Source organism: Coffea arabica, chromosome 8c, assembly GCF_036785885.1.
Source record: "Coffea arabica cultivar ET-39 chromosome 8c, Coffea Arabica ET-39 HiFi, whole genome shotgun sequence".
In the NCBI taxonomy this organism is placed as follows: Eukaryota; Viridiplantae; Streptophyta; class Magnoliopsida; order Gentianales; family Rubiaceae; genus Coffea; species Coffea arabica.
The window spans coordinates 40,685,646-40,710,683 of record NC_092325.1 but is presented as its reverse complement, the minus strand read 5'-3'; the positions used below and the strand labels follow the sequence as shown (position 1 = coordinate 40,710,683).

Below are 25,038 nucleotides of genomic sequence, written 5' to 3'. Positions count from 1 at the left end.
TGCAGTCATTATTTTTATACAAAAAAGGCCAAATCTTACTTTTTTAATAGCAAAAATGAATATGGATTGAATCAAATTTCACATTTTTCGGAAAAAAAAAAGTGAATATAGTTTGGGTTAGATATCACTTTTGAGGGAAAAAATGAATATAAATTGGGTCATTTGTTTAATTATAACTGAGATCTATACTTTTTGCCCTTGAAAAAATAATCATGTGTTGGATTCAATGTAAAAAGTGGTTAAAAATCTAGCTTTGGACTAAATTTTACTGATTTAATTTTGTAAGGGACATAAAATTATCATTTTAAAAGTAAACAAAATATAAGTGACGGTTTGAACTATTTTTCCTATTTTATATTATATAGGATTTTAAAGATCCATTAAAGCGTCTAAAAATTGGGGTGAAAATACCTAAGACTTTGTATGGATTAGGTTTTATTATAGTTGTTTATTGGGGCGATTTTAAAATTGAAAATTTTACTAGCATTTTTTGAAAATAAAAAACCACCTATCACCATCACCTACCACCTCCTTCCACCGCCATCACTGCCTTCTCCTCCTTTTCTCATCCTTTTCCCATTCCTTCCCTCATTCTTCTTTGGGTAAAATACACGGAACCCCCTTATGGTTTCGCGAAAAGACACATTACCCCCTTATCGTTTAGAAACCTACACATAAATACTCTAAACTTCATAACTAAAGTGGAAATTACCTTTTGAACCGGCTGAGTTACCGGTAGCAGGTCGAATACCTGGTCTAACTTTATATTGTAGACATCAACTTTCAACCACTATACGATCTTTGACCTCATTTTCTCGAGAAAACAATATTCTGAAAATTACTTTAAGAAAGAATGACACTTTGGCTGTGTCTTCCTCGGTTTCATTTCCACCGCCACTGACGATGACGAGCAATCCCCCTGCCCAGTAGCAGCCATGGTTCACGTCAGTTTCTATCGCAACTATGGGAAGCCGTTCAAAAAGCCTCAACGTCCATATGAGAAGGAGCCTTTGGATGCTGAGTTGAGGCTTGTTGGAGAATATGGACTCAGATGCAAGAGGGAGCTTTGGAGGGTCTAGTATGCATTAAGCCGTATTCGTAATAATGCTAGAATGCTTCTAATTCTTGATGAGAAAGACCCTCGTCGTATCTTTGAGGGTGAAGCCCTCTTGCGTAGGATGAACAGGTATGGCCTTTTGGAAGTCAAAACAAGCTCGATTATGTCTTGGCTCTGACTGTGGAGAACTTTCTTGAACGCCGCCTGCAAACACTCGTCTTCAAGACAGGCATGGCCAAGTCAATTCACCATGCTCGCGTGCTTGACTGATATTATTATCAGGACATTACAAATAAAACTCATCGTATCCGCTACTTGATTATGCAGCTACACGTATAAGTTCGGTCATAGATTGTTCAATGGCACATATATCTAGAGTCAGATGTACTATTTCAGAGCATCACCTTATCCTGGGCAAAATTCTCTACAACGTGTGGTCATTTTTTGGTGACATGGGAAAGGTTTGAAAACTTTTGGATACAGATTAACATGTATACCTTTTTCTCTCACTCCATCAACAGATCTTTTTTTTTTTCCGTAGTTGCATCAATGTGGAATATTTGCACTGCTCAGTGCTGCGATTGTAACCCTTTTCCCTCATTTTGGTGGCGATGACTTCCCAGAGAAGCTTGTGCCGCTTGGTTTCCATGAAGGTAGGATCCAGCTCTGCTCGAATCATCAAGAAATCCCTGGTTTCTTGCATACTCCATTGAGGGAACCTATCGCCACCACCGCCACCACCTGTGTCAATATGAACGCTGCTGCTGCTACCATACTGATGTTGATGCTGATGCTGATGACTTTCCATAGTCGGTCAAGATCGAAAGCAACTGTTACTAAAATATATGAGTAGAAGGTGATGGTGATGGCGGATCGATCACTTTCGCCGCGGAAAGAACGCAGTCATGATTCTTGAATCATAAAAAAGAAGATCAAAAAATATTTGTGTTATTTAGGAGGAGAATAGACAGAGGCATATCAGGGTTGGAAGGCAGGTAGTTAATGTTCCTTCATTTATGGTGAGAGTTGATTCCCAAAAGCACATTGACTTTTCAATCACCAGTCCATTTGGTGGCAGGCGTGTTGGAAGATTCAAGCTTAAGAACCAGAAGGCAGCTGCTAAGAAAGCTGCTGGTGGTGATGGTGATGAAGAAAATGAAGAGTGAGCTATTGCGTGTTAGATACCTTCTTTCTTTTACCCTCCAGAAGATAGCTTTACATCTGACTGCTATTTGGAATTTTGTCCTATTAGATTTTTCAAAGTATTGCATTTTCTGCAGAAGAGAGTATTCCTTTCAAAGCTATCTTCTGCAATACTCTCTTCTTCCCTTTTTCCTTTTCAAAGGAATCTCGCATACCCATCGTCACTAAGTCACACACCCGGTTACAGGTTAATTTCCACTTTAGTTATAAAGTTTAGGGTGTTTATGTGGAGATTTTTAAATGATAGGGGGTAAGGTGTCTTTTCGCGAAACCACAAGGGAGTTCCTTGTATTTTACCCTTCTTCTTTCCTTCTATTTTCTTTTCCTCTTTTCCCCTCCTTCCTCTTCATCCCTCTTCTTTTCTCTCGCCTCCTCCCTGCTAGACCCCTTTTCTCTAATTCCTATCTTCTTCGATCGCAATTAGATCACAAATTTGTCATGATGGTCGCGATTGGAAGAGGGGAAGGAGAGAAAGAGAGAAAGGGAGAAAAAAGGAGAGACAGGCGAGAGGAGAACAAATGGAGAGAGGAAGGTGGTAGTGGTAGAGGAGGGGACTGGTGGTGGGTGGTGGTATATGGTGGGGAGGGAAGGAGATAGAAATGGTTGGTTTTACTTCGTTTGGATTAATTATTTTTGGGAGTGTTTTTGAAAAATTTTACTATTGCAATGAATATAAAAAACTTTTACTATAAATAGTTTTTGAAATATTTAATATATTGCATGAATGAGATGTTTTTTGAATTATTTTTATTTGTATATTACTGTAACATTGTATTTGAAAAATTTATTTTTAAAAAAATAATCAATCCAAAAGGACTTTATATATATTGTATGGATTATGTATTTTTTAATTTATTTTGTTTATGTGCAAATGTAACATAGGAGTTGAAAAACTTATTTTTAAAAAATAGTCAAATCCAAACAGAGATATAAAGATGAGGAGATAAAATAACGAGAAATTTGAAGAAAAAAAACTAATAGCCAAGACTAGTCTAAGTTTGCGGCCTTTATTACATTCATGCTGATTTAGAAAAAAGGTTCGGGTAGTTAAACGAGGTTGGCGATTTAGAAAAAAGATTCCGGTAGTTAAACGAGGCTATCAAATGAGTAGATCGCCCAGCAGCCAGTATACAGTAGGGACAGTGTACTTTCCCAGAAGCAGCAGCCCCTCTATCATTTTCTCAAATCAGAAGATTAGCTGCATCCTAATTCCATCCAATTTTCTTGGTACACTTTTGTTTGACTACTGACTGATTGGTAGATGTGTAAATTCCCCATTTGCCCATTCTTCAGGAATGATTCCTACTTCTGCAGGAAGGAACGAAAGGGTCACGCCGCAATTGTCCCTCCCCAGACCCAAGGGACAACGACGGCTTAGAAAAGTGCCCGCAACCTGTCATGTTGGTTTGGTTTTTTGGCTCGGCAAGTAACCACTTAATCACCGCCCTGCAGGGTCCACTGAGGCTGCCCCGAATTTTAAGCAACTACTCCAGTATTTAGAATTTACGGACCGACGGATTAGAAGCTTCCACGTAAGTATCTATCAAGAATCCGGAGAATCTCCGATCAGATTGCAGGTCAGACCTGGACTCCGAGCAGTAGGGAAAATATGTTCCCATTCATGGGCAAATCCTAATTTAGCTCCTCAAACTCAGAGCTATTCTAATTGTGGCTCCGCATCTTCTTTCATGATAATTGGACCATGATCTTATATTATCGCAACTAATTGTAATTAAATGGGAATTTTTAACTAGTGTTTAATAAACACTTATTCATATATCTAAGGTCCAGTTTAGCAAGTGAATTTTTAGATGTTTGCCTAAAATTTTATTGTAATTTACTGTACAAGTTTTTAAAAAAATTTTTGAAGTGTATTTTTTTTAAAAAATATTTTAAAGTATATAGTTTAAAAACTTTGAAAAGTTTTTTAAGATTACTGTAACTAAAATTTTTAAAAAAACTTGTAAAAGACAAATTTAGCAAAAAATTATCTGCCAAAGAAGGTCTAAATCATACACTGACCTAATCACGTGTTAATGCACACGTTAACAAATATTACTCCACTTTGCGTTTATAAGTTTTTCGTCTTTAACTTTACATTTCTAAAGTGTTTAACACATGAATTGAAAAATGTATAAGATTCACAATTAAAACATAAAAGGCATGTGCAAGTAAATATCTTTGTCGTTTCTAAAGTAATAAGGGCCATTAAAATTCCTATTTCTAAGTAGTCTAAGAAACACTTACCTTTAAAAAGGAAAAATCATTTTTAATTGTTCTCTTGAGCAAAAAATTATTATAAAAATGTTGAAGGGTATGGATAAAGACAACTAATTTTTGGTAAAAGCAGAGTGATAATTGACATCTTTGGAAGGGGCAAATTGAAATTAAGATTTATCTCTATAAATATGGAGGGTATGCCATATAGCATCCCAACTTCGAATTTTCTATACCTAACTTCACCTCTCTTTCCATAACCAGAGACAGCAATCCAAAATGATGCGGTACGCTACCGCTGCCTTGCTCCTCCTTGCACTTTCGATCATCGCCGTTGCTGAGGCTCGTGATAACTTCCTAAAGTTACCGTCGGAAATTGCCGATTTTTTCCATCCCAAGGAGAGGAGCGACGCCGGTGGCGACTCAGTGGGGACCAGATGGGCTGTTCTGATTGCCGGATCCAACGGTTACTGGAATTACCGGCACCAGGTGATCAAATCTGTACTTTTGACGAATTGTTTTATTTTGCTGAATTTTTCTCCATTGAGTTTATTTGTCGTAAGATTGTTTTTTTTTTTTGAAGTATACTCCTGATGATCGAGCTGCAGAGCAACGTTTTTTTCCCCTTAACAAAAAAACAAGAACGGATTTTTTTAAAGGATTATTTGGATTAAGAATTTGGGTTCCAGATAAATTGAAAGGCTTCATAGTTTCATGATTTTTGCTACAGCTGAGAATGGTTAAGGATAATTAAATCCTTGTGACATTGTCAGCTGAGACAATGATAAAGTTTTCATGTTTCATCTGATTAGGAACTGAATTACGTGGTACATAATATTAACTTGATTACTGTTAAAAGGCTTTTAAGGAGTGAAGCTGCTTTTCTTAAGTGTGGGAAATTTTTTTCTTTTTGGTTGCTCAGCTCAGGCTTGATGTCCTGTATCTAAGCCTTTTTGAGTTATGTTCCATAGAAGGGGAAAAAATGATTTTGGGCTATATAACCGAGGTTTTCAGCACAAGGTAATACTGGCAGTGTAGGATATAGTATCCACGTTTTAGAATCTAAGACAAGGAAAGCTCCAGTTTTGGCTGTTGAAGAGTAATTATTGTTTGGATATCTGAAAAAGTAAAGGCTTCTGTTACACTTTCTGTCTAAATCTTTACCATTGTTAGTTCGTTTTTTGGGCCAACAGACAATATTGGGGCTGCATACCTGTTTTCTACAACGTTAAGAATCTCTAATTGCTTATGCGGGCTACATGTTTGTTTTTGGCTGGAAGAACTAATTGATTTGAGATGCTGTGATTTTGTCTTATTGTGCTAGTGAATCTGGAAGAGGAAATTCCTATTTCTACTCTAAACATGCTTGCCTAAGGTGGCTAGGTTTCTTTTTCAAACATGGGATTCCACTCTTGGAGACTCGAGGCTTTTGTGATTTTTACCGCCATGGAATTGTTTAATTACTTCTTTCAGCTAATAAATTAGACTTTTTTGTTCTGGATCTGTGAAGAACTTTGGTACTATAGTTGTTATGGTTGACAATTTGTTGAAAAAGGAAGATTGTTAATGTCTGTTTAGAAGGACACTCGCATACCATGACACTGAAATATGTACAATTGTGTTTATTGATACTATGGTCTTTAATGTAGTCTATCTGTTAATGAAGTGCAATGTTGGTGTTCATAAGTACAACTCTTGCTTAATAATTCCTGCTGTAATGTTGTCTTGACCCCATCTTTATAGAGGATACGAGTTATTTTCTTGTTTTACTTAGTTAGCATTTTAACGATTTGATGGTTCTTTGATCTAGGCTGATGTTTGTCATGCCTATCAAATCCTGAAGAGGGGAGGTCTTAAGGATGAAAATATTGTTGTCTTCATGTACGATGATATTGCTTACAATGAAGAGAACCCTAGGCCTGGAGTTATCATTAACAGCCCTCATGGTGCTGATGTCTATCAAGGAGTCCCAAAGGTTTCTTCTTCTTCTTCTTCTTCCTGAAGAATGAATTTCTTGTAGAATTCTAATATTTTCTATTGAGACTTGATGCACCCATGTGTGGCAGGACTATACTGGAGATGATGTTAATGCCAAAAACTTTTTAGCTGCTATCCTGGGGGACAAAACTGCAATTACTGGGGGTAGTGGCAAGGTTGTGGACAGTGGTCCAAATGATCATATATTTATCTACTATACAGATCATGGTGGTCCTGGGGTTCTTGGTAATTACCTTTAAGATCTCTTCTTATTGGCAGTTAACTCATCCCTTAAATCATTTTGTGATGATGTTCTTTTCGACTGTCTAAATTCCCAAAAATGGGTCACATTCTAGTTTTGCTAATTAGAAAGCTGCATCTGCCACTTATGCTTTCCTTACTAGAGATTGGTCCTTAAGCACCATTCTATGATGGTACTTGACCTATTATAGGAAGGGGAAAAAAAAGAAAAAGAAACCCCGGCAGATAGGAAGCCTCTCCATTTCAAAATAAGAGACGTACCTATGATTTTTGGTTGTAGCTTGGGAAAATTGTATTCCTTTAATACATCGTTTCTTTTGCATAAACCTTTTCTTCTATCCCAAATTTTGTGTACCTGGGGAAATTTGTGGGATGGTCAAAAACTAATTTTTATATTTCATGTCCTATAATACAGTTCTAATTTATAATTTTAGGCTTTGAAATGATAGATTTGCAATACTTTTCCTTTGTGTTGGATGGTCTACTTGTTTGTTTCCTTTATTATTTTGGAATTTGAATCCTATGTACGGTCAAAGCATATGTCCATCATCTGAAAGAAAAATAGTGAAATCTACATTATCCACATAAAGTTGAAGTTTAAACTCCAAAAAAAATTTTGGTTGATTATATTTTTGTCACTTAATGCTGTGTCGTTGATCAATAACTTGGACTGTAGGATTTTTTTTTTTGTTTTATTGATAACATTGTGGTCATTTAAAATCATGCCATGGATCAATAACTTGGACTTTAGGATATTTACTTTTATTTTGGCATGCAATCAGGGACGCCGTCGGGTCCTTATCTCTATGCAGACGATCTGAATGAAGTCTTGAAAAAGAAGCATGCTTCTGGCACATATAAAAGTCTGGTATATATTCTTTCCTTTTTACATTTCCTTGTGAATTATCCCATGCTCAAAGAGAGTGCATAGATGGTTACTGAAGTCTAAAATGTGTTGGATACTGTTATCAATATCTAGGTTTTCTACCTAGAAGCTTGCGAGTCAGGAAGTATATTTGAGGGACTTCTTCCTGAAGATCTAAATATATATGCTACCACAGCATCAAATGCTGAGGAAAGTAGCTGGGGGACCTATTGCCCTGGAGAGTATCCTAGCCCTCCCCCAGAATATGAGACCTGCTTGGGTGACTTGTATAGCGTTGCTTGGATGGAAGACAGGTATGTTTGACTGGTATTGAAATATCCTAGCCGCTTGTGCATATTATTAACTGTGATTTCAGAGATTAATCTGGAGATATACTTGTTTTAAATGCTAATCTTTTAAAGGTTTCATGTTGGTGTGATCATGATACTACTGTCTTTTACATATCACTAGTATGATGAAGAAAAGTGCCAATGAGCCACAATTGAATACAATATATGGACTTGAATTGGAGGTGTAACATTTGAATATAGTTATTGGGTATTTTTTACTCTCTAACAAACAAAGTGGTCTACATGATTTCTGTTTTCTTTGTTTGTTTTTGGTGCTCATCATAATAGTTTTTCCTTCTACAGCGAGATACACAATTTGCACACTGAAACTCTGAAGCAGCAATATCACCTGGTAAGGGCTTGTTCCTCATTTTAAATTACATTGAAAGGAACATTTTATGTTTCATTACTCAAAACAATTAGCAAGTACCATGTTGTGATTTCAAAATGCTTGAAATTGGCAGGTTAAAAAGAGAACCTCAAGCAGTAATTCAGCTTATGGCTCCCATGTTATGCAATATGGTGACCTAAAGCTGAGTTTGGAGGATCTTTTCCTCTACATGGGTACCAACCCTGCAAATGATAATTACACTTTTGTGGATGAAAATTCCCTACGGCCATCTTCAAAAGCTGTAAATCAACGTGACGCTGATCTGTTGCATTTCTGGGACAAGGTATTACAGCTTCCTTGTAGTGCATTGAGTTATTTTGATGCTTTTCTTGTGATGTCCAAGTTTTAGTTTATGAGTTATAACAGTGATGTGGAGCAGGACAAGGGTAAATCTGCCCCTCAGCCCATGGTAGATTGAAAAGAAGTTAAGACATTTGGCTCCACTGCTATGCAGGAACGAAAAGTGTTTCTTGGAGATTTATTTGCTCCCTAGTTTTATAGAACTAAGTGCTGATTAGTATAAAGATTGTTGGTTAGAACAGGGTATTAATTAAGAATGTGCTCATGTTGTATTATTGTAGGGTAAACAAGAGAACTAGCCAAAATTATACTAGTAATTTTTTGTTTCATGAGAACAGGCCAGAAATCCTCAACTGGGTGAATTAGAATGGTCCCCTTTCGTAACGAGGGGGAGATAATAGTGCAAAAGCTTAAATTCCTTCCCAAGATGTGGCTGACTTTGCTGTTTACTTTTTTCATGCTTGTAGTTCCGCAAGGCTCCTGAAGGTTCTGCGAGGAAAGTTGAAGCTCAGAAGCAGGTTGTTGAAGCTATGTCACACAGAATGCATATTGACAATAGCGTGAAACTAATTGGAAAGCTTTTGTTTGGAATTGAGAAAGGTTCTGAGATACTGAACTCTGTCCGGCCAGCCGGCCATCCTCTTGCTGATGACTGGGACTGCCTAAAATCTTTGGTAAACTTTTATATCCATTTCTATCAAATAGATTCTGAAATCCCGAAGCAACATACATACTTAATGACACCAATTACAGTTATTGACATATTTTTGCAGGGATCGTTGTTTTAGGTTTTTCTTTTCTGTATTTTCTTTAGCTAAGGGAACTGTATTGCTAAAGTGTTTACAACTCCAGTTTTTGGCAAGGTTTTGCAACATATTTCACCCTGTAATAACCTTATCTTATACATTCAAGTGCTCTTGTTATCTTGCAGGTCAGAACATTTGAGACACATTGTGGTTCACTATCCCAATATGGAATGAAACACATGCGATCCATCGCGAACATCTGTAACGCTGGGATTAAAAAAGATCAGATGGCTGAGGCCGCAGCCCAAGCCTGTGTCAGCCTTCCATCCAATTCATGGAGCTCCCTCCACCGGGGATTCAGTGCATGATGATGGTTTCAGAAATTGATAACAAAATTACCTAGAATGTGACAGCATATTTTTGCTTGCACATATGATCAATTATGGTTGTAAAATAGCCTACTTGCTTTTCATTGGATTTGCTTCCTTGTAAATAATCCTCAGAGAAGCATATCATATCTCTACCGAAAAGCCTAGGTGCTCTATATTTAGATAATGACAATTGTCATATGGCTGTATTTTTCTAGTCTTGCTGCATCATTGCGTTTGTGTGTGTGTTAGTTTATACTGCAGCAAAATGCTTATGTGACAGCATGAGAGGGGAATATGGGTAACCAATGTGCTCTGTCTCATGGAATTGGAAGCATAGCATATATATATATATGATTATGTTTGTAATCATCTGTATAACTTTTTTCCCTTGAGTTTGGCTTTGCTCCTACATCTCTTTTGTTCTGCGTAATGAAGTCCCTGTTTTATTAAACAAAAAGGAATCTGAAAAATGTTTAATAATTCTTTCATAAAACTTATTAATGTTTGTGACCAAAAAAAAAAAAATCAATAAAACGATATCTTACACACTTAACTTTGGCTTGAGCCTCACTAATAAATATTTTATATTTGTGTGACAAAATTGCCCCTTCTCTTTACTGTCAATCTTCCCTTGACAAATTTTGCACATCACCATCATTGCTCAAAATTATCCCCCACACAAAACTCTGGAATCATCACCTTCCTCAAGTAGCACCCAAAAGAAAAAGATTTTCCATCTCATCTCTTCATCCGAACGAATAAAACACTCCAGTGACTTTAAAAAAAAAAAAAAAAACAGAAAGAGAGAGACAGAGACAGATAATAATATTTGCCAACTCTTAGATTTTTTTTTTTTTTCTGGGGGGCAGATTTTTGGTCAATTTTCGATGCATGAGAATTAGTGATGATATGCTTCTTTCTTGTCTTTACTTTTGGTTTGAATGGTCGTAAAGGAGAATATGATGTAGCATTGTGATTGTGGGGAGATAGAAAACATTTTGATAACACAATTGGGTAGCGTTTTCTTTTCAGTGGATAAAAGGACACAATTGGAGCTTAGGTTCAAACTTAGAGCACAAGCAACAAATAACAATGGCTAAAATAACAAAGAATTAACGGTTTTGAGATCCATGTCCATTATTTCATACAGTAATGAGACAGACAGCATAATGAGGCTTCTTTAATTATCAGCACTCCGTTGTCCAAAATAGAGGGCATCTATTAACGCAACATCTCTATTGACTAACAATAATAATAATAAAAAAGAATCAATCTTATATGAATTGATAATATATATATATATATATATATATATATATTATTACAGTTGGATGTGTAAAATTTAAAATTTAAATTTAAATTCAGATAATCAATTATTATCCATTCAATGAAGATAGCGAGTGCGTAGATTATTGTTGTTAGTGTGAATAAGATTAATCGAAAAAATTACTGCAGCATCTCATATAATATATTTCTTTAAGGAATCGTAAGTTTTGCTTTTATGCTTTGAATGTTTAATTTTGTTTACCTGATAAACATACTAAAAATAGTAAAGCAACATATGACTGGATTCTCTAGATAGGCTGACGAAAAAATGTGTGTAAAGGATTAAAAAAAAAAACAACCCCCACCCTTCAACGTTGCATGCTATATACTTGAGGTAGCAATTTGTCCCAAGTCCCGGTGGGTTACCCATGCCCATAGGGACTTTGGGCGGAATGGGTACTGGAATTTGATATTGGATTTAATATGGAACAAATCCCAATTGTACCCATTAATTGATGAAAAATTTTGGAAAATACTTGGGTACCCATTGGGCTCAAATAGCAAGGGCTCTGTTTGGATTAGCTGTTTTTTGGGGTATTTTTGAAATATTTTATTGTCGCCGTGTATATGAAAAATTTTTACTATAAAATTTTTTTGAAATATTTGATATACTAATATGGATGAGATATTTCTTGAGTTATTGTATATTACTGTAATATTGTATTTGAAAAATTTGTTTTTTGAAAATATAGTCTATCGAAACGGAGTCTTAGATTCAAAAATTATCTTTAACAATTTTTATAGTCATACTTGCGAACATAATATAGCAGTCTTCCTAGTCATTATCCACAAGAATTTCCAGCATTTCAGTCAGTTTAGACCTGTCATCCTTGGACAATGATGAAGATAAATATTCAACACCCTAAGTGCCTTGGCCGTCTTGATATATGTTGAAATATGGCTGTATTATATCTATCTTTTCCTTTATTTGTTAATCCAATTTTTGTTAGGAATCCTGAGTATAAAGCACTTGCATGTTTATTTAATATAACTAAAAGAAATTTAATATATCAAAACTATTAAAGTTATATAAAAAATAAAAAATGAATTAAAAGAAAAAAATATATATAGAAAATAGATTTGGGTATTGGGCGGGATCAATCTAAACCCATCCCAAAATGATTCCGCCCAAATTAGTCCCAAAACACATATGGGTAAGATTGAGTCCAAACTCATATAACTCGGTTACATCTTAAACCCAAGCAAATCCCGCCCATCCCGCTCATTTTGCCACCTCTATCCCCAACCCATATAATTGATGCTTATAAATCATAAAGGTCCTATATTAGCATAATAATTGTTTTTTTTCCCTAAATTGATATTTTGGTAAATATATATTTATGTAGGAGTTGATAAATTTTATATCTCTCTTCAAATAATTTTCCATTCTATATCCTCAAATCATATAAGTTTACGCAATTACACTCAAATTACTTAGCACGATGACAGAATAATAAATTGTCAGTGAAACCCGATGACAGAACAATAAATTGTCAGTGAAACCTTACTCCCTCGCTAAAAAACCAATTATAGCGTAAATGTGGGAAAAAAAGGAAAAATAGACATATGAAATAGTTTCGTTAGATTTGGTTTGAAAATGAATTATGATTTTTTTGGGGTATTACATGACTTTTTCGAGCATGATTCTCTTACAAAATTGGTAAAACCAAAAATTCATTTAGCGAAATAGATTGGGTCAAATAAATTGTGCACAGTAATTGAGTGATGCAATTGAAATATCGAGGTAAAATAGGCTTAAAATTTGAGGGGGTAGAGTGAAAATGTTAAAAGTGTGAAGATTCCATCCGACGAATTAACGACGAAAACGGGGGAATTAACAAAGATGATGACGTATGGAACGAGGAGACATTCGGGCCGTCGGATATCTGCTACACAGGGAGATGGAAGATGGACGGTCCTGATGTAATGATCATGGAAATTGGAAAAAAAAAAAAGGAGGGTATAAAACCAGGGGTTTGAAAGAAAGGGAGAGAGACTATTTCGTTCTGTTTTGTAGTTTTTATCTGAAGAAGAAGAAGAAGAAGGAAACAGCACTCTCCTTCTGTCTTTCTCTGAATTTTCTCTTTTTCCTTTCTGCCATATTCTTTTAAGAATCTAGAAAGAGAAATAGAAGCAGCGGAGCGGCTTGATTTCGCTGGAAACATCTGGGTAGGTGAAAATGTTGGATGGATTTTCTTGAACTAAGAAAGATCTGCCTGCCTGCTGCTCTGTTACAATTGTACTGAGAAATTGTGGTGAAAGGCCCAGCTTATCTGTAGTAATTGAGAAAATTGATCTTATGTTGCTTGTTTTTTGTTAAACAGATACATTATTCAAAGAGGAATTGGAGTTGTTTTCAGAAGAATTTGTTTGGACTAGGATTTGAGTTTCCTTAGAAATCTCATTTTTCTGTCTGATCCTGAAGCTTTGGAGGTTAGTGATGGTATTGGAAATTTGATTTTCGTGGATTTTTTTGTATGAATCTTTGGCAATTTAAGCTTGTCTTTTTTGCTGAATTCTGTTCGACAGGGGAGATTGCAGGAATTTTCAAGTCGGAGGATCAGTTTCTGGGTTGGTGAAGATCGGATTTGGAATTCAGACAGAGGATTAAAGCTCTGATTTACTTGAAACAGTTCCTAATTCTGAGGACTAAAGACGATCAGAACCATTGTTGATTCTCGGTTGTTGATATGAGTTTTCAAAATGAAATCCCAGTGTATAAATACAAATTCAGGTACTAAAATTTGTTTCTTTCATTTGCCAAAAATCAGAGAATTCATCTACTACTGATGTTTGATTTTCAATAAACTGATGAAATTTTTTTATGGGGCTTTGTTTTTACAGATTTTGAGGCCGATTCGTGTGATGTATCAAAACTAAGGTCTCTCTGATAGAGATTCCAAAGTGCTTGCCAAGATTTCATGAGGAGCAACTTCTTTGATTACAGAATTTCAGCATAATTTTGAGGTAATGTGATAATTTGGATTCCCAAGCAAGAGTTTCAGAACATTTGCTGGTCTAGATTTCAGCAAGCAAAAGCCTGTCAGATCATTGGAATTGGTGATCAGAATATTTTCTTCTTCAACTTTTGCTCTTTCTCTATTCTAGTTTTTCAGATGGAAACCTTTTTTTTTTTTTTTCTTTTGGGATTTTCCCCTGCCTTTTATCTTTACAATCCAATTGAATTACTCGGAGATTTGTTCCAATGAACGAACCCTGTTATGAAAGGTAAAAAATCTTCTTCATATGCTGTTTCTCCCAGAAAATTTTCAGTTTCTGCTTTTTCAAGAGAAGCATTTTATTTTCTAATTGCTCCCTTGACTGTATACGCAATTTTGGGCTCAGGAGGATGACCCTTTCTTTATCCTATCCCCTTCTTTCTTCCTCCCTTCAATGGTGTTTGTTTTGAACATAAATGGCTAAACTTTTCCATTTCCTCCATTTTTGATTCTTGAATAATGTAATTTTCCTCCATATGAATTGATAAGATCTTCTCCTGGAAACCAACTCGTCTTCCAAATCCAGTGTCAGTACCACTTTAGAAACCCAGAATTTCCTAATTTTAGCAAACAAATCCTGAATGGTCAATAATTGATCACCAACTCTGATTTGGTCTTAATTTTGTGACTTTTTTTTTTTTTTTTTAACTCCAGTTAAATGCTGCAGTAAAGAATTTTAATTACAGTGCTGATTTGTCCGACAGGTGCAAGTTAAAAAAAAAAAGGGCCAGAAAAGGTAGAGATAAGGATGGAGAGGAATTCGAATCCTAACCACCACTATAATAGTAGCAATGAGACCAGGTCCCCTGCTACGACGTCGTCTGACTTCGTTTTACAGTGGGGGAGCCGTAAAAGGCTGCGTTGTATGAAATTCCAGGCCAAAGTCCGGGACAACGGCAATAACCGCGACTCCTCCGGGTTGCAGCCGGGCGGTCTGAGAGCAGTGGTCGGGGTTGATCGGCGGCTTGTAAGATCGGACCATAATAAGGATTTATCTCAGCCCAGTGATGCTAATAACAGCAATGGGAATTCCAATAACGGCGGAAATGTCTATTTGAACCTCCGTCAGCGGCCGGCTTCTCCATCTCACCGAATTCTTAGGTACATTTTTTTTTTATTGTTTTGTTTTCTGTTTTGATAAAATTGGTTGTTAATATTTTTTTTTCTTCTGGTTGTTTTTTTTTTTTTTGGGGTTTAAAAATCTAACTCAGTGTGGTTGAGTCACGTGAGCGGCGCATGGGATTGGAGAGTTTGTGGGATTTGGGTTGATTGAAGTGGTGGTGGGGCTCCTTAATTTTTTGATTGATGATGGTTTAGTGGGTGGGGTATGGATTGATTGATGGGCAAAATAGAATTATTAAAAGATTTAAGACGGGTTTCCCCAATTTTATAATCTAATCTATTATCAATCCTTTTTTTTCTTTTAATTTTTTTTCATATTGAATATCCTACTTACGGCTTGCAAGAGGAGTTGTCCTGCTTACATCATATAGATACGTCATTTTTAATCATCCTTATGTATAATATCACAAAAAATATTATAATATTATTTTAAATATAAATTTTTAATCTTTTTTATTTTATATATATATATATATATATATACATCGCATTGTAAAAGGTGATACAGTATTATTTTAGTTAATTTTTAGTTTTATATATATATATATATATATATATCGCATCTCACAAAAAATGATACAGTAACATTTTAATTAATATATTTTTTTTCAAATAATCTTCGATCCAGACGGACCCAGAATGAAATAATAATAGAATATTATCACATGGGTGGACGTCCAGCCCAAAATAGACGTGTATGGAAATTTCCATTTTTATTAAGATAACAGTTTTGGGACTTGGATCGTTTGTCACTTTTAAGTTGGATGGATGGGCATAATATGGCGTGGTAGCACTATTTTGTCTGTCTCACGCTCAATAATGAATTCTTTGATCTCTACAAAAATTGTGAAGTGATCTATTGTCGCACGCGTCTTGATCCTTGGCTTTAAAGGTGACCTCTCCACGTATGGCAATTTTGTCACGATTAAACGGAATTATAAATGTTTTGATTGAAAAGACGTGGGTGGGGCCTTCGCGGGTTGGGAGCAAACGTTATTAGCCACAAATAATGAGGATTGCTGGTGTCACTAAGGAAGGTCAAAACGGATCAACTGATAAAAAACAAAACATATTATTTGATTTGATTTTGTTGATGGGCTGGGGAAGACGAAACCGAGAATCCATTTCTATGATCAGGTCAATTAACCCACCCATTTCTTTCTGTCTATTGTGTGTGTTGTTGCATTCACGGGCAATTAAGGCAGTGGGCCCTACTTATTGCCCTTTTCAGCACGTCCATGTATGTGTCTGTATAGTATAACAATAAGGGATATCATGTAAACTCCGATTCCCTATCAATTTTCCAGCGTCATTAGAAGATCCAATAGAGAGGTGTTGGGACACGTAACCCCTTCCCTTACATGTAATGGGAATATCGATCCTACGGCCAGAAACCAAAAACCCATCAAAAGCTCCCCCTAAAATATTCCCAGCGTATAACACGCACCCAACCCACATAATCTTTCTTTCTTTTTTGATCACTTTTTTTAAAGCTTTTATCCGGGCTCGAGAAATCAGCGCCCTTATGTAACCCTTCGCCCATTTTCTACGCAATTCCCCATCGTGATTCTTGTTTTCAATTTTCACAGCGTGCAATTCAACGTAACCCTGAGATCTATCGTTTCGTGACTACCCCACAAAGGCTATTTTGGTAGTTTACTTTTCCCTTGTAGTGAAAGGGCCTAAATGTTATTGGTAGTACATATTTTACAGCCCATGCTAGTCCTAGGAGGAATAATGTTAGAACTTTATGTTCAGTGTTTTCTGATTACAAATTGTTGTTTGTGTGTTTTTTTTTTTTTTTTTGGTTCTTTTCTTTTCTTAGGAATTCCGAGAGTTCACTGGCTATGAGGGGACAGAGCAACGGGGTCAGGGGTTTGGCTTCCCCGGACAGGGTAGGGGCTGGTGGCCATGACAGGAAAGGGGGCAACAATAGCCTTCATCACCACAGCAATGGTACCAAGAACAACAGCAACAACAATAATGATAACAGCAACAACAATAATGATAACAGCAATAATATCAATGGGTCGGCATCATCGGATAGCAGGAAAGGAGGAGGGACTTCATCCGGGAGTGATGCGATCCCTGCTGTTTGGCCGCCTAAGTTCGTGATCGCCTTGACGAATAAGGAGAAAGAAGAAGATTTTATGGCCATCAAGGGTTCCAAACTCCCTCAAAGACCCAAGAAAAGAGCGAAGTTCATCCAACGCACCCTCAATGTAAGTTCTCTACTCTCTGATTATCTTTTGTTTTATATGAAGTTGCTATAATTTGTGATCAACTGCTCTGTTTTGAACTTTCAAGTAATCTCTGCTTCTTGTTGTTCCCTTCATTACCCTTTTTAGAATTATCCATAGAGAGTATAAAATTTGTTGCCACAGCAATAGAGTTGCTGCTCCAGTGTTTTCCTAGCAAAATCAAGTATACTAGTACTTTTTTTTGGTTATTGAGTCAACTGGGTTGTTTAATTTTTCTTGTTGATTAAGCATTTACTGAATTATTGCCTCTGAACAAAAGGTAGCTTGTTTGCGAAGAAGAAGATCTTTAGAGAATCAGTACGTTAGTTTCACTTTAGATAATAGTTGCTGGTTTAGGTACAAAAAGCATTGCAAAAGCAATGGTGGAAACAACACCATGCTTTTTGGTGAGGTCTTCTCCTCCTCCGTGACTTAGGACCTTGGTGGGCTTTTGGCTTTTTTCACAAAGGGCTACAAACCATAAAGAACTAAGTGCTTATGTATGCGTGCAAGAGGATGACATCTGGTTGATGCAGGACACGTGCAGATGTAGCACGGATACAGATTAATTTAGCAATTAATTGCTGACCATAGAAAACGTAGCTGGTTGAACTAAGAGTATACAGGGTGCCACGAGGCCTTTGGAGAGTGACGAGAACCCAATTAATTATTTGGTTAGACAAGTTGATTAGCTAAGTGATCAAAGATATTGTATCACTTGCACTAAATCACATGTTACACGTTATTTGTTGTGTGTGTGTGTGTATATATATTTATATCTGTATGTATGTGTATGCATATTAGTAGTTGGACAGCGTCTAATTGTGCTCTTCAAGGAAGAAAAGTAAAGCACTGTGTATAATGATGCCTACTCCATTCAATAATTGCTTTGGAATTTGGATCATAGCTCCGGCAAACAAATTTCTTTGGAACATGGAGACCAAGATCGATATGATTCTAATTCCTAGCCAAATGGTTTGATCATCTTGTGGATGATAATGGAAGAACATTATACCCATGAGTGTCATATTCCTTTTTTTTTTTTTGGTAGAAGTGTCATATTCTTGACTATTACATTTGGTGGAATCCATCTCTTTGGACCACCTGACCAACTGACAAAGGCACAAGGGACAAAGCACAATGGCATAAAAAACACAGGGCGTGATTATGTTTAAGAAGTGCTTGGTTTGCAGTCTAAAACTGGTTTATGTGCTCGAGTAATTTAATTATTCACCATTCAAAGGCTGTTATGCAGGAGCAGTTAGCAATTAATCTAATCTGCTGTATTACTTACTTCCTACCTAACTTAAAAGTAGTGTGGTTGGTGATTGCTCTTGTCTGTCCTTCTAATATTTCATGTAGTATTTAATATCAGTGAGATTTTTTTTCATGTCTTGATTTTTTTTCAATACAAAACCCTGTGGTTGTGTATGCTATGTTCTTGTTTCTTCCGAAATTGGTTTTTAGCATTTTATGACTTGTTTGTTTTTATCACTTTTGGGAAAAAAATTTAAAAAAAAAAATGTAAGTTGCGATTTTGTTTGTGGTGCAGTTGGTAAGTCCGGGGGCATGGCTCTGTGATCTTACACTAGAACGATACGAGGTTAGGGAGAAAAAGGTGTCAAAAAAGGTATGCTTCTTATATATTTGTATCGCTTCTGATTAGATTGAACATTTGTTGGTTCTGTAATCGAACATTTACGGAGATTTCAACTGTGACCTCTTAATTTCACATTTGTAGAGACCACGAGGACTGAGGGCTATGGGAAACATGGATTCCGATTCCGAGTAGAACCCCCCCCCCCCCCCCCCCCCCTTTTGGATTGACTTGTAGGTTTCGTGCTAAAAGGTGATCGATCATCTGCTGCTGATGATCAATGGGTAAAGAAGGTTAAGCTTTTGTCAAGTGGAGTTCACCAGCGTACTTTTGGCAAGATTAATGTACTCTGTATTTGATCAAGTACACTTGGAGAAGAATCCAAAGCAAATGCAGTTAGTCTTGAGTATCTATCACCTTTCTTTTCCAACTCCGGGATTTTCTTTTTCTGATGAGTCATTAATCAAGGTTTAAGAGGAAGGTTCGGTTTTTTTTTTTTTCGTGAATTTCATAATTTTATAAGAAATAATTAAAAATCATGTTATAAATAAATATGTTACTTGATAAGATTCGACGACGAATACTCTCAAAGTAGACTAGACTAGATTTTCTTATCAAGTAGGTCGAATTCGATTCCAACTAGATGAACGCTGTATTGAAGTTGGAGTTACTCGTGAGTCCGAATTGAGTACAACTCCTAGCTCAGTTGCCATAATTTGGTTTAGCTTGCTCGATAGATGATAGGGCCATTGTGATGGTTGAGAAGTGAAATGGAACAATGCTGGATTTAGTGGCTTATATATAAATTCCGCTCCTGACACAAATTGGATTATAATTATGTATTAGCCCCATTTATTGATCAAGCATTTTGATTGAATACTTTTTCTCGTTCGAATTTCTAGTTTAATCAAGCATTTTTCTTCGCTAAAATAAGAGTCTTACTCTGTTTGTCGTTAGACTCAAGTTACAACTAAATGGTCTACTAATTGTTTTTAGGCCTACTTGTAATTATTGGTACACAGAAAATTGTCTAATACTAGTAAGTATTCATTAGTTACCAAGGGTAAAAAAAATATATATATATTGTAGAATAATAGGATTTTTTTCCCTGTGTTTTTGATTACCCCACACAAAAATTAAAAAATAATAACGGTGGAATGAGACAATTAAGATTGTAAATCAATAAAAGATATTTTAACGAAATATTAATGAAGAGAAATTTAAAATAAACTGCAACTCAATAACATGCTAGAAACAAACCCCTCGAAGAAACTCACAAAATAATAAAAAAAAAAAGGAAAAACGAACTGCAGCAGCGGTTACTACACTAACATCATAGCTAAGTAGTAATAAACACATGTACAAAACCTCCTCAAAATCAAATATCTCCTGCAAATAATATAATAGCTGTACTACTTCAAACTCTGAATCCAGATCCGAAGATGAAAGAAGCGAAGGCAACGGCGAATCCGGCGACCAATGACTGCGAAACTGACACGGCGGAAGAAGCGGGAGCCGGTGCAGGAGCCTCGGCGGCGAACGAGGCTCCGACTAGCGAGAAGACCATGGCCACCACGACCAACAATGGTACAACCGAAGCTGCGGAGCGTGAGACTGCCATTGCTCTCAAGGTACTGAATAAGAAGGGAGAGAGAGAGAGAGAGAGAGAGAGAGAGAGAGAGAGAGAGAGAGACTAGAAAGAATGGTGGCAGCAGAGTTTGAGAGCGATGGGGGCTGGAATTTATAGAGAGATTAGGGCGGGCAAGAGTTTCGGGCAGCGAGTTAGGTTGTTCGGGCAGCAATCTCTACAGGCTGGCTATTGGTTGATGGACAGCTGGTTGGATTGGGCCCACAACAGCTCAAATTTAGGGCTGTTGCGAATCTAATCATTGAACAAGGAAATGGGATTGGGCGTAATTGATGGGCTTGGGAGATGATTAATCGTTCAACAAGAATGATGGGATGGGGAAATTGATGAGCTGTATCGAATCTATGTTTTTCCTTAGCGCGACACCTGCCCTATGTATTCTTGGCACCTGGCGGAAACACAATTTGAGCTTATCTATATACCCCTGTATGACGGCTGCTATCAAGCCAAGCCACCAAATGTCACCTTTAAGTGCGCCCATTCCCAAGATCAGGAGTCCAAAATTTGACCTTAATAGGTAGCTTAGTTCAGTCAACTTTTCCATCGCATTTGCAAAGATTAATTTTTCATACACTACTATTAGCATGTATATGAGCGAGTTTCGATGTATGCTACGTGCCGTCAGTGTATACATTAATAATGTATTAAACGAGTAGTCCTAATTTATGATAAGTGTATTTGAATAGAGTATTATTTGAAATAATTATCGTAATAATTTTTATAACGTAATATATGTGCAATAAAAAAGATAGTGAAAACGTGTTTTTGATGGAAATAAAATGATATTTTAAGTATTTATTTTAAAAAATTATAATTTGTTTATATTTATCTCCTAATGTAACGGAATCTATTAATCTTGATCTTGCTAATGTACTTTGAGGGAAAATAATATTAGTATGAGAAGACAAATGATTTTTGTTGAGATATGCCAATTTTTTTTACATATTTTGCTAGATTATGTTTGGTATCAAAGTAATTTAGTTATTGAAAGAATAAGGATATTTGTCAATCAAGGATCATCTTGGTTTGTTAACAAATATTTTAACTAAGATTTGCTAGTAGAAGAAGGTTATATTTTGTTGAGATTTTTAGGGTAATTGTTAGTTGGATATTTTGCTAGTTTGTTTCATGTAATCACTATAAATAGTGAGTTAATAAATGAATAACATAATCTTATTTTCAGATTCAATACAAGTTTCTTATAAGTTTTTTTTTGCAATACTAAACTGTTATTTCTTAGTTTATGCCCCAAAAAATCAACAGTTTTGCTGCTGTTGTTGTTAAGGTTAAACTTCTTTCGGTTTCTGAAAAGTTTATCATAGAATACTGTCACGGGTCCTTTAATGAAGTAAGCAGATACATGGGTATAAAATTCTAAATTTCTCTGTTCTTAATTTCGCTTGGCCAATTTTCTACACAATATGCATGAGGTACAATCTATCAACCTCTACTACCCTCAAGAAACTTGAGTTTGATCTTCTTCTGGGCTTCAAGAACCTCTTTCATGCTTAATCTCTCGTTAGGAGAATCGCGAGCACAATTTGAGGCTAGTTTCATCAATGATCCTATACATTCCAACTTTTGCTCCAAATGTTCATCTTTCGTCTTCAACAAATTGGGGTCTATAACTTCAAGAATTGCGTCAGGCATGGAATCGTTTACCCAACTTTTCAAGTTTAACTGTCCTGCAAATGTCTCATCACTCGGCCTTCTTCTTGTAAAAACTTCGATTAACATAATTCATTAGCTATAGACATCGCATGCTGTGGATACCAATCCTTCAAATCCATACTCTACCCAAAAAAAAAAAAAAAAAGAAATAGAACAAATTAAAAAGGGAAAAAAAAAAAGAAGCAAAAGAATACTAGAACAAGGAATTTTTACCTGGTGCAATATAACCAATGGTAGCAAAAGTCTTGGTTAATGCAAAGCTTTCTTCCTTTCCCAACAATTTTGCAATTCCAAAATCGCGGCTACCATGTCTTCATCAAGCAGAACATCACTAGACTTCAAATCACAGTGAACCACCGGTGTCAAATACTCTTGGTGGAGATATTGCAATGCACTAGCCACGTCTATCATCACGTTTAATCTTTGCAAGATGTCTAGGAAGTAGTTTTCAGAGTATAACCATTTCTCAAGGCTTCCATTGCTCATATACTCGAGCACTAAGGCCTTAAAATCTTGGTTAGAACAGCTACTGATGACCTTCACAAGATTTCGATGGCGAAGGTTCCGCAATACTTCACATTCTACATCAAAGCTTTTCAGTGCTCCTTCCAATTGCAAATTGAATACTTTTACAGCAACTGTCCTTCCATCGTTTAGAGTCCCTTTGTAAACAGATCCAAAACTCCCAATGCCAAGCAAATTGCTTTTGTCGTATCCGTCAGTTGCTTGAAGAAGTTCATAGTGTGAAACTCTTTCTTGTGTTGATACTACTACCATGGTTGTTCCCCCTGAAGCCACTTCTTTCTTCCGATATCTTCTGAATAGGCATGCTGAAACCATGGCAATCACAATAGCAATCCCCAGTAAAATAAACACAATTACAAGTATCTTCTCTGCTCTTGACCGAGGGTTTGAAGTATCATGTTGGCATTTCGCAACGTGAAACTTTGAAGCTCCACACAATGCACCATTGGAAATGAAGGATTTACTCGTGAAGTTCTTGAAAGGACCTTCAAAAGGAATTTCACCACTTAAAATGGTTATAAGAAACATTAAAGAATCTGAGGGATTGAAGTGCCTCCAGTGACTTTGGGATCGTACCCGAAAGATTGTTATGTGACAGGTCGATGGATTCCAAGCTGACCATCTTGCCAATTGATTCTGGAATAGATCCTACTAAATTGTTGTGTGCTAAAGAATGGTTAAGCGAGTTTTTCAAGTCACTGACTGTGCTAGCAATTTCCCCTGAGATTGATTCATTGACAGGTCAATGGATATAGCAGCCTTTAGATCTCCAATTTCTTGAGGCAAGGGACCAATCAAAATATTTGAGGATGCATTTAGGTGCAAAAGGTCTTTGAGGTTGTAAAAGCTTCTTGGTATAGCAGAGGCTAATAGGTTGTTTGTTAGATCAAGGATCCTAAGACAAGTCAGAGTGGCAAACAAAAATGGTATAGATATAATTCAGTCAAGCTTTGCAAACAAAAATGGTCTAGAGTGCCACTGATGTTGTTTCTTGAAAGAGATAATCCTCGCAGGTTCTGCAGATTCTTGGCCGTTGTTGGAAAGACTCCAGTCAATTTATTGTTTCCTAGAGCAAGTAGTAGTAAATTGGTCAAGTTGCCAATTTCACTGGCTATAGTACCCTTGATTCCACAACTTCCAGCATAAAATTTCTGAAGGGAAGCAGAGAGGTTGCCAATAGAAGCTGGAAGTACCCCATTGAATGGATTCTCATCCAATGCAAAATATGTGAAGTATTTGCATTTTGCAGGGAGGAGATGAAGCCCAGCACAGAAGGTGAAGGTTCAATAGTCAAATTGTTCCGGAATAGAACCAAGTATAGTAGGAGTGTAAGATCCGCAAGGGAGTTAGGAATGGAGCCACTAAATTGGTTGGCTGCAAGAGACAGTAAAGTCAATTTAGAGCAATTTGCAATAGACGCTGGTATTAGTCCACCAAGATAGTTTCCATCGACCTGTATTTGCTCTAAATTGGGCAACTTGGATCCCAAATTCGATGGAAGATTGCCCGTGAATAAATTGAATCCTAGTGAAATTACCCTCAATGCATGTTGAGATGTTGAAGATTTCTGCTGGAATGGAGCCATTTAAGTTGTTATATGGTAAGTGAAATCGCCCAAGTTCTTGAAGGTTGCTGATCTCTTGTGGTATTACACCTACCAAACGGCAAAACGTACAACATTTAGCTTTTGTTTCATAGAAAAATTGAAGGAAAAGTTTCAACAGTTTTTTCAAGATCCATGCCTGTCAAAAAGTTCTTGTGCAAGTAAATCTCATTAAGCATCGTCAAATTCCCAATTTCTCTCGGTATAGATCCCATAATTTGATTGTTCTCCATGAATAATCCTTTCAGGTTATGAATATTACCGATATCTGGTAGGATTATACCTGCAAATTTGACCAAAATATATGTGCTATTTCCTTCTCCGAGGCAGGAAGCTGCAAGCTGCCATTGTTTTTCTCTCCTCCTTCTTTTCTTTTCTTTTTTCTTTTTATAAAAACAATTAGAGGTACCAAAATTGAAACTAACCTCATTGTTTCCATTTATTTCTCTTCGATCATTCGTCATTTCAGTACTATAATATACCTAAACTAAAATGACACTATCATTTTTACCAACCCCTTTTCACAATTAAACTAGTATAACTATGAAGTTGTCAACACATACAATTCT

General features: G+C 36.3%; 2 protein-coding genes and 1 pseudogene across 2 annotated transcripts; all 3 read left to right on the top strand.

Moving 5' to 3' along the window:
• The first annotated feature begins 860 nt into the window (after positions 1-860).
• LOC140013729 (small ribosomal subunit protein uS4y-like) lies at positions 861-3,982 on the top strand (annotated as a pseudogene).
• A 701-nt stretch (positions 3,983-4,683) lies between these two features.
• LOC113704025 (vacuolar-processing enzyme) lies at positions 4,684-10,107 on the top strand. Its single transcript, XM_027225635.2, has 9 exons — positions 4,684-4,966; positions 6,288-6,452; positions 6,544-6,700; positions 7,498-7,583; positions 7,695-7,894; positions 8,234-8,282; positions 8,395-8,604; positions 9,089-9,295; positions 9,553-10,107. The coding sequence occupies exons 1-9, from the start codon at positions 4,757-4,759 to the stop codon at positions 9,733-9,735; spliced, it is 1,467 nt and encodes a 488-aa protein (XP_027081436.2). The 5' UTR covers positions 4,684-4,756; the 3' UTR covers positions 9,736-10,107.
• A 2,950-nt stretch (positions 10,108-13,057) lies between these two features.
• On the top strand, positions 13,058-19,452 carry LOC113704277 (uncharacterized). Its single transcript, XM_027226069.2, has 8 exons — positions 13,058-13,233; positions 13,389-13,497; positions 13,594-13,798; positions 13,909-14,031; positions 14,768-15,164; positions 17,011-17,407; positions 18,978-19,055; positions 19,167-19,452. Exons 5-8 carry the CDS (start codon positions 14,812-14,814, stop codon positions 19,215-19,217), a joined length of 879 nt encoding a protein of 292 aa, XP_027081870.2. The 5' UTR covers positions 13,058-13,233; positions 13,389-13,497; positions 13,594-13,798; positions 13,909-14,031; positions 14,768-14,811; the 3' UTR covers positions 19,218-19,452.
• The last annotated feature ends 5,586 nt before the right edge of the window (positions 19,453-25,038 follow it).